Raw genomic sequence first — 9,803 nt, 5'->3', positions numbered from 1 at the left:
AATACCATTTAGCAAGGAGGAGAGATTTGCCAGAGCCTGGTCCTCCTGACACTAATAAAGGAGGAGTGGGGGGTGGAGCAGCAACCATATCATTCAGGTGATCAATGTACTACAGAGAGACAGCATGATGGAAGGTGCAGAGAGAGAGAGAGAGAGAGAGAGAGAGAGAGAGAGAGAGAGAGAGAGAGAGAGAGAGAAAGTGTGAGACAGACAGAGAGCGAGAGAAAGAGACAGACAGAGAGAGAGACAGAGAGAGAGAGAGAGAGAGAGAGAGAGAGAGAGAGAGAGAGAGAGAAAGTGTAAGACAGACAGAGAGAGAGAGAGAGAGAGACAGACATACAGACAAACAGACCGAGAGTGAAAGAGAGAGAGACAGACAGACAGACAGACAGACAGAGAGAGTGACAGAGCGAGAGAAAGAGAGAGACAGAGTGACAGAAAGAGAGCGATAGAGAGAGACAGAGAGAAAGATGAAGACAGAAAAGACAGAGACAAAACAGAGAAATGAAGAGACAGGCAGAGAAACAGAGAAAGAGGCAGAGAGAGACAAAGTGACAGAAAGAGAGAGATAGAGAGACAGAGAGAGACAGAGAGAAAGAGAGACAAAGAGAGACAGAGAACGAGAGAGAGATAGAGAGATAACGAGAGAGAGAGAGAAACAGACAGAGAGAGATAGAGAGAGACAGAGAGAGAACGAGAGAGAGAGAAACAGACAGAGAGAGAGAGAGAGAGAGAGAGAGAGAGAGAGAGAGAGAGAGAGATGTTTAATTCCAGTACTCTTAAATACAATTTTGTGGACTGATATTTATCTGATTTACATTCTGTCTCCGCCAAATGCCTATTCTGACTCTAATGGAAATGAAATGTTATGGCATATGAAAAAAACAGAGAGATAGAAGAACCTTCTGAAAGCTGTGACTAGCTGAAGAGCTGCAAATCTGCTGGTAGGCCTCAGTCTGCTCCTGTTCATCATGTAAATCCCACAGCACATCACCAGAATCTGATTCTTCTCTGTCCTCCAGTCCTGTGCTGTCCTCCAGCTCCAACCCCAAAAGTTCCTACAGAGTAAAAGGAACAGAAAGGAAATCACAGATAAAAGAAATGTATCAACCACCACAAAGACCAGAAAGCTGTATATGAGAGTAAATTGTATATGAAATTCTAATCATATGCATTTTTAATCTCAGACCCAATTGTTTTAGTGGAGAGCAAACAAACCATTGTCCTTGTCACTTCAATAAAGGAAAAAAAATAAATAAAATAAAAAGAGAATCAAAAATGCGATTGGATGCATATGTTCATTGTCAGACAAAATATATGTAGAATTGTGATTTCATTTGTGGTACCATCATGAATTACATCAACAATAAAGGTTATTAAACCTGTTCCAGGAACATCTATGGAAGCTATTTGGCCTTTTACAGCACTTTGGAGGTTGATCTTAGCACAAATCTTGTGGCTCCTTTTGTACTACTTTGCAAAATACCAACCTTGCTTTCTAATACTTACTGCTGATAAGTGTTTTACATCTTGTGGTATGACCTCTATATTTCTGCTCTATAACTGTTCTGCAAATAGAGGATTTGTGCAATGTACCTTGTTCCTTTTTTTTCTCACTCATAGACAGCCCTTTGATCTTCATGCTGGTTTTAATCATTTTGTATGAACAAATGCAGTCCTCTCAGAGCTCAAACTAAGAGCAGGCAATCAGTATATTTAATTTTTGACAAAAATCTAACAGGACAACAAAACACCAACTAGTCACATGTTCCAATATCTTCGATCACTTGAAAATGGGTGGGTTTGTACAAAAAGTACCATGGTCTAAGCTGCACACACACATGAAAGGTACAAATATCAGAAGATAAAACATGAAAACTCTGATATATATGATGAGCTAGACTACTCAATGGGTTTCATATAAAACCAAATTATATTCAGTAAATAGCAAAAACAACTCAATTGATCTTTTTATTTCAATACTTCCAGAGGGAGTATTATTAAATGTCTGTAATAAAAATTACACACATTTAAAGTATTAAATGTACATTAGGCAATATAATACAATATAAAAAAGATCGTCAAAGATTCGGCTAAATGTAATCTCTCAAAAATGTGACATGGCTCCATTATGAAACATTTCCTGTGTGTTCCATTCACTCTTCAAATTTCTGTGCTAATTTGTCATAAAATGTAAGAAATGTTGTGTACCTGCTTTATAATCTTTTCTAGCTGGGCATAAATAAGTGCGGCTCCCTCTTCTGCAGAGCCTGAGTGGTCCACCACCTATATATCAAAACACAATGCAGAGTATATACATGCTGCCTACACTGGCATTGCAGATACAAATCAGTTGACATAAACACGAGAATTTAAATAGAATACATAGCTGAAATTATCTGATAACGGCAATCTTCAAGTAAACTCAATCAAATTTCATTTGTATAACCCCAATTGCAAAAAAGTTGGGACACTTTTTGTAAAATGTAAATAAAACGGAATGCAATGATCTTATTCACTTCTCAATTCACAAATGATTTTATTTTATTCAATGGAAAAATAAACAATTGTAAGGGACAAAAAGGTCATTTTGAATTTTAAGGCTACAAAAAAAGGCTGGAAAAGTCAGTGTTAGTAAAAAACAGTGGTGTATTGTCAGGGCCAGCAAGTCCTTCTCTGCTGGCCTAAACATTATCAGAAGCACTGAGCTACAATTACAACCTAAATTCTAATATTTGTTCCATGAAATTGTATTAATTTGCTTCTAGTACATGTATGTGGAAGCACGATTTTTTGTCCAATCAGATTTCAGCCTCTATTTGCTGCCAAGTCAATCTTATCTGCCCAAAGCCTTCATAATCAGCAGTCCTGGCCGATGTACCTTAAACAATATTTGCAATGGGACTTTTTTTTTAACCAATCAGATTTGGCCCAGAATAGCGTCAGCATTTTTCTATCCTCTGATTGGGTGGTCAGAGAGAAACTGTTACAGCCAAGTTCGACTAGCAAAATACGTCTGTAGCACTCTACACACATTAATACAACAAAGTTAGACTTTTTTATGCCCACAATGGCTGACAGAGGAAGAGAAATTGATTTGGTCTGGGACATACTTAAAAATACATTTTCAAGGCAGACCTTTCCAGTGGAGCTAGAGGGAGAGGTCAGCCAAACCCGAAGCTCTCAGCCCTGTAAAAGGGTTTGTGTACCACTTCCCGACCAGTGAATACGAGCGGTGATTTCTGTTGTAACTGGAGTTAGCGAGCTCTCCCTTCACCCAGACTCAACGCGTTACAATGGCTTGTATCTAAACAGTAGCCTTACAAGAAAGTCATTGTTCACTGTCTTCCTCCTTCCTTTCACAACTATTTCTCTCGGGAGTTTATCTTTCGGCATCGTCGTGCGTTTTTTTTCTCCCGATGTCGTGCAGCTCAGAACACAGGTGAAGTGCGTTTTTTCGTTTCCGTTCAGAAAATTTAATTGGTCTAATGTTATGGGGTTCAGTTTTTTGGCTTGAAGTTTGTGAAAGCGGGAAAAACCCAGGAAAAAATTCATAAATTAGCCGCTTCGCTGTTTAAGCCGCGGGGTTCAAAACGTGGGAAAAAAGTAGCGGCTTATAGTCCGAAAAATATGGGGTTTTTTTTAACACATGAGATGTGTGGTGAAATATCTGTGTGTCATAGCTGGAATTTTTTTTTGAAGCACAGCAGATACCGACCTTAACCTTAGCGGCCTTGTCAGCATTGTTCACTTTTTCCAGCAGGTCTCTGGTGGCCGAGCTCAGACAGGAAACCCCCTCAGACTCCTTCTTTTCACCCATATTTAGGTAAAGCAGCAAAGGACGAGAGTCTGGAGTGCGTACAAATGCCTCCTCCACATCTTCCATTACACAACTATGCAATAAAAAAAAGACCACCAGAATTCACAAATAACAGCAAGGATGTTTCTCTACTAAACATAAAGTAAAAATATGGAAACAAACTAAATTTATTCATTTATACATTTATTAAAGACTAATTGAAGTTAAACACACTGTGTTATAATTAGCAATAATTCAACTGTTTAATTTAACAGGATAAAATACTTTAACAGTGTGGTATTTTGTCTGGTTACATATTGGTTTGATCAGCTCATTGTCTATAATAAAATCTCAAAAGGCTCTCAAAGAAGTTACACATTATGTATTAATAATTGTTTATGTGTATGTGCGTGTGTGTGTGAATGTGTGTGCGTGTGTGCCATGCCTGGACACTGAGGACTTAAGTAGCAGGATACACACTGAGCTCCTTTCGAGCTCCAGCTGACGCTCACTAGCGTAAAGAGAAGCTTTTTCCTCAGGGAAACACACAGTTAAGTAGAAATGGCCCAAACTCTCACAAAACTTCTTCAAATCAGGAGAATAATTCTGAAGAGAGAACACAAGTGATGCATTTTTATATTTTATTTACATTTTACATTTATGGTTTTTGGCAGACACTCTTACAGCGACTGACAAAAGGGCTTTGAAGTCTCAATCAATTAGTGCATGCTGATGCTTGTTCATTAGCATACAGACTAAAAACACGATCAATCTACAACTACAATCTACAATATAGCTGAAAGGCAATTTTTTTTCTTATAATAGCATAAATGCTATTTATGTGTATGTGTGTACCTCTATAAAGCAATGGAGCTCTGCTCTGGTCTCTTGGGTGTAGATGAAGTGACAGCGGACTGTGTTACTCCATAAAGCCTGAGACACATGAGGAGAAACCTGCAGCAGACTGGCCACTGCTGCATCCCAATCATCTAAAAAACACACTCAGTGTCAATTTAAAGGCCCTCAGTTAAATACATCTACTAACTAATTAGTTAAATTATGTTTAAAGATGTTCAAGGCCTGGGAACATTCTAACTATATAACTATATAAAGCCTTTTTTGTGGAATGCACTTCATTTTTATTGAATGACACCATGACAGGAATCTGTAACATTTGCATCTCATCATTAGCTTATAAAAGAATTGGGCGTTATGACTGAAGTATGAGTTATAACAGAATTGGGAGTTATTACTGAATTAGGAGTTGGTTGGGCATGTTGTAAATGTTTATAATGCATAAGACCTTCTAAATCAATTTAAAATCAATACGTTACATGTGCTAAGACAAATGTAAACAAAATTATCTTTAGTTCTCTTTGAATGCTTTTAGCATAAAATCTAATATTTTAACATCTTCACCATATTAACTGTCATGTTGTAACTTCTTAATGGTTCAATTATGTCCGAAGCAACACTGTCAAAACTGCATATTCCATGCATATTTTTTAGGCTGAAACACTTATCAAGTTGGCATACGAAAGCAAAGTTTTAGTAGATCACAGCCTAATTATGCAGTGATGAACTCTAACCTCTGCTGACATTAGCGAATGGCCCCTCAACATCGATGAGACTGTGGGCAAACTCTGGCCCTCTGTGACCCTGCTGCAACTGCATCATACTCCCCATGGAAGGCTCACTACCCAGAATGCCTCCATTCCAATATTCGCACCGAGTCCCTGAAGCTAGAGTCAAAGAAATAAGGTAGTTAGTGGAAAAAATACAGACTTAAAAGCTAGCAATTGAAAAAACTCATATAACCCAATAACATCAACTGTATCAATATATACTCAGTAGCAGATGTGTACATACCTTCAAAATCTAAAGTTTATGAATAACCAGTCACATATTTGATTAAATCCATTGACTTAAATGCCTACAAGGACAGAACGCTGAAGGGGATGGTTCAACATTAACAGCCTAAAGATTCCTGAAATTACTAAGCAACTGATGGTCAAACTTTGAGGATAGATCTGGACTGCATTAATATTAATATTTTGAGTCTGGTTCAACTCATGAACAAACTTATACATTCTTTTATAACCGCTTTATCTCTGTAAAGCTACTTTGAGAAAATATTCATTGTCAAAAGCGCGATACAAATACAAATTAGCTGGAAGCAACTTATAGAACATATGGTAACTAAGATAAAGCAGAGTCATGTGACAGCAGTTGTGCAAAAGCTTGTTGCTTTATGATTATGTTACAAATTATTTATTACAAAGTCGTAACATACTGTTACTGTTACATTTCCATATATAAGCCCAAAACATTTATCTTAATGACCTTAAAATACCTGAAATGAACGCAGAACATTTACTTCAGTTGGCACATCTGAAAAGTGTCATCCGACAGACAATGACTTTACTGCCTAGGTCTGAACTACTCATTATTCCCAGTAACAAATAATAATAGTACACTTATATAGATAAGTATATACATCTTACTTGTGACACTTGTGTGGTTGTCATCGGAGTCAGAGTCAAGAGGCTCGTATAGCTGGATACCCTGAGCCTGTAGCTGCTGCAGTTTGGACTCCAGGTCACGCTTTGCCCTTAACAAATCCTGAATTTCCTTTTCTTTTGTCTCACGGAAGATCTGGCCATCAGGTAAAAAGAGATGTGGTGGTGTTAGATGTGCAAAAAGGATAGCAGATGATAGTGTAGTTTGAAGCTAAAAGGTTAGTATAACATCCAGAAGACAAAAGGTTTTGATAAATACTTCCAGAAAAAAGTGTACTAAACTAGCACTGAGAGTAGCTCATCACTAGAGTAATATCCTGATAGATCTTTAAAAACCTTTATCATTTTTATTTGGAAGATGATTTAATATTAGATTAGATTAAACTTTATTGTCATTACACATGTACAAGTACAAGGCAATGAAATGCAGTTTAGGTCTAACCAGAAGTGCAATAGCAGGAAGTACAGGATATACAGTGTTTACATAAGTTACATAAATTAAATTAAATGGTATTTATTAGTAATTTACAAATGTGTATGTACTATGAACACAATATACAGATGGCTATTACTATAAACAGAAATATACAGAAGGATATGTACTATGAACATAATATATGGCTGTTACTATAAACAGAAATCAGGTGGATATATACAATGGTAAGTTAGGCAATGGTGAGCAGCAATTATATATAAGTAGTATTATAATACAATATTAGAAATCAGAATTGGACCTCAATGATTAATGCTCATCTTTGACAAATACAAACAGACCTATATATAAGAGGTTTCATCTTTCAAAAACACTAGGCAGTGGGACTCGCTGAGACAGAAAGATAAAGGTCTTCCTGGACCTTTCAGCAGCATTTGACACAGTCAACCACAAGACACTTTTGTCAACCCTCAAGAGCCTTGGTATCTGCGGAACAGCATGGAAATGGTTTGCTTCCTACCTGGAAGGTTGCTTATACCAGGTAACATGGAGGGGATCCACATCTGCCCCGTGCAGACTCACCACTGGTGTCCCACAAGGCTCTGTACTTGGTCCCCTCCTTTTCTCCCTCTATACCCACTCCATTGGTGAAGTCATATCGTCACATGGGTTTTCTTATCACTGCTATGAAGATGACACTCAACTCATCTTTTCTTTCCCTCCATCAGACACCACAGCTTCCGCTCGGATCTCAGCATGCTTGTCAGATATATCTTTGTGGATGAGTGCTCACCAACTAAAACTCAACCCCAGCAAAACAACTGTTGATCATTCCAGGTGATTCATCTCCAGGTCAAGATCTCCAAATAACTCTACATGACTCGTAACCTTGGGGTAACTATGGACAATGAACTGTCTTTTTTCCCACATGTCGCTAATGTTGCTCGTTCTTGTCGATTTCTTCTCTATAACATCCTAAGGATTCGACAATTTCTGTCCATAAAGGCTGCCCAGATGCTTGTTCAGTCTCTTGTCATTTCAAGACTTGACTACTGCAACTCTCTGCTGGCAGGTCTCCCCCTGAACGCTATTCGTCCACTGCAAATGATCCAAAACGCAGCTGCACGACTTGTGTTCAATCAGCCCAAGTTTTCCCACACCGCCCCACTGCTGCGCTCCCGTCACTGGCTTCCAGTAGCTGCACGTATCAGATTCAAAACACTGATGCTTGCCTACAAGGCCAAAAATGGACCAGCACCATCATACCTCAGTGACCTCATCACATCTCGCACTGCACCACGCTGTCTGAGATCCTCCAGCACTGCTCGACTGGTACCACCTTCTCTCAGAATGAGAGGTAAGTACACTTCAAGGCTCTTCTCTGTTCTGGCACCGAGGTGGTGGAATGAACTTCCCCTAGATGTCCGTACAGCAGAGTCCCTGACTATCTTCAAACGACGACTGAAAACCTACCTTTTCCTGAAAAACCTAAATTAGCACTTTCCAAGTTTGTAGAATTCGAGTTATATTTATATTAGGTTTATAATCTTGCGTACCAGTGTAGTTTTATTCATTACTAGAGACTCAAAGCACTTTTGTACGTCGCTCTGGATAAGGGCGTCTGCTAAATGCCACAAATGTAAATGTAAATGTAAATAAAGAACATGAAACAGGTTTCAGGTAATGAAATTATGTGTGAAAATACAAACCGTAGATCAGAAAGTTTTGCACCTTAAATTGTCGTTTCACTTTATCTCGATCATGTTCAAAGGTGGCTGCTCTCTCCATGGCCTGGTATTTTGCTTCCAAAGCACTTTCCTTCTCCCTGAGAATCTTCTGGTACGTCTTTTGCAAGGCCTGACAATAAAATTGAGTGTGTTATAATCTTTGCTATAATGTTTCTCTAATTCACCAAACCGTCGATGAACACAATCATACTAAGGTGACCTTAATTACTGACACCTGTGATAGACACATGGGTTGAGATCTGGTACTGTTCTGCTACCTGCAACTCGGCCCGTAGCCTCTTGTTCTCTTCGTCCAGCTTGGCCTCTTTCTTCTGCATAGCTCCTATCTCGTTGTTCTTGCTTACTCGGAAGATCTCATAGTCCTTCCGAAGGCGCTCATATTCAGCAGCATACTCCAGTTCCACAGAGCCTGTGGATTTGAAACTGGCACCGATGACCCGTGGGCCACGTCGGAATGAGCTGCGTACCAATCGTGCCTTTGGCTTTACTTCCACGGGAATCTCACACGCTTCTCCACCCTCAGCCCCATACCCATCCTCGATCACATCTCCAGGACTTACTAAAGATGAGGCTGTACCCATAATGATCTTGTGAAACGCTATTTATCTCCTTGGGGACATGCATTGGCATCACTGGTCCTGCTGACATATCTGGAGGAGAAAGAAGAAAAAGATTGATACAATGATGACACTTGCATATGACACAGTAGAAAAAATTACATAAAAAAATGTTTCATTTGATTTGTAAATGTAAAAGTATTAAATGATCCTCTGCAACAAAACATAGAGCTTAAGGTCAAATTGGTGGCGTTGCGATTAGATTTAATGTTAATTTTCGGTCATTGTTTATTTTAATTATTATTATTATGGAAAGAATCATATGCTGAAAATCTATTTATAAAGATCAAAGTGAAGATTCCGAATGGATCTTGTAGAACAGTGTTTATTTACCGCAGTCAGTTTAACTTTTCTTTAATGACAAGGACCAACAGTGAAGGTGAATAAAAGAAACTTCAAAAACACGTCGTAGCTCTGTAATAAACTCTTTGGGTTTCTCTGAGTACCGTTACCTAAACCCGCGTGCTCAAAACACTCCAGCCAAGGAGGAACTGCTAGTGAACACGTGACCTCGACCACAGCCTGATCAGTAAAGTGATTTTAAAAGATTAACTTACGGTAACATTTTACTACTTTAGTTTCATACAAACAGCGAACGCGAACTTTAAGTTTGTTCAGAAGTAAACAGTTGTGCGCTTCTTCCGGATAAACCGGGCAACTGGCCACGCCCACTGTACGGGGTTTCTC

The 9,803-nt window shown here is 38.8% G+C and overlaps 1 protein-coding gene across 2 annotated transcripts in view; it reads right to left on the bottom strand.

Annotated features, from left to right (window-relative positions):
* Positions 1–9,803, bottom strand: part of nphp3 (nephronophthisis 3) — a 25,999-nt gene extending 16,196 nt beyond the window's left edge. Inside the window, exons 1-11 of one of the 2 annotated variants that reach the window (XM_046848046.1) lie at positions 9,674–9,803; positions 8,757–9,149; positions 8,483–8,608; positions 6,304–6,454; positions 5,389–5,541; positions 4,655–4,788; positions 4,245–4,405; positions 3,719–3,893; positions 2,212–2,286; positions 903–1,058; positions 6–109 (exon numbers count right to left, since the gene is read on the bottom strand). In XM_046848046.1, coding sequence (XP_046704002.1) covers positions 6–109; positions 903–1,058; positions 2,212–2,286; positions 3,719–3,893; positions 4,245–4,405; positions 4,655–4,788; positions 5,389–5,541; positions 6,304–6,454; positions 8,483–8,608; positions 8,757–9,080 — 1,559 coding nt within the window. In that variant the 5' untranslated portion in view covers positions 9,081–9,149; positions 9,674–9,803. Of the gene's footprint in view, positions 1–5; positions 110–902; positions 1,059–2,211; positions 2,287–3,718; positions 3,894–4,244; positions 4,406–4,654; positions 4,789–5,388; positions 5,542–6,303; positions 6,455–8,482; positions 8,609–8,756; positions 9,150–9,449; positions 9,624–9,673 lie in introns of those variants that run through there. The other variant, XM_046848045.1, reaches the window with a different exon arrangement.

This window comes from Silurus meridionalis, chromosome 4 (assembly GCF_014805685.1).
Source record: "Silurus meridionalis isolate SWU-2019-XX chromosome 4, ASM1480568v1, whole genome shotgun sequence".
In the NCBI taxonomy this organism is placed as follows: Eukaryota; Metazoa; Chordata; class Actinopteri; order Siluriformes; family Siluridae; genus Silurus; species Silurus meridionalis.
The sequence above is the reverse complement of the archived record's forward strand: the minus strand, read 5'-3'. Positions and strand labels throughout refer to the sequence as shown.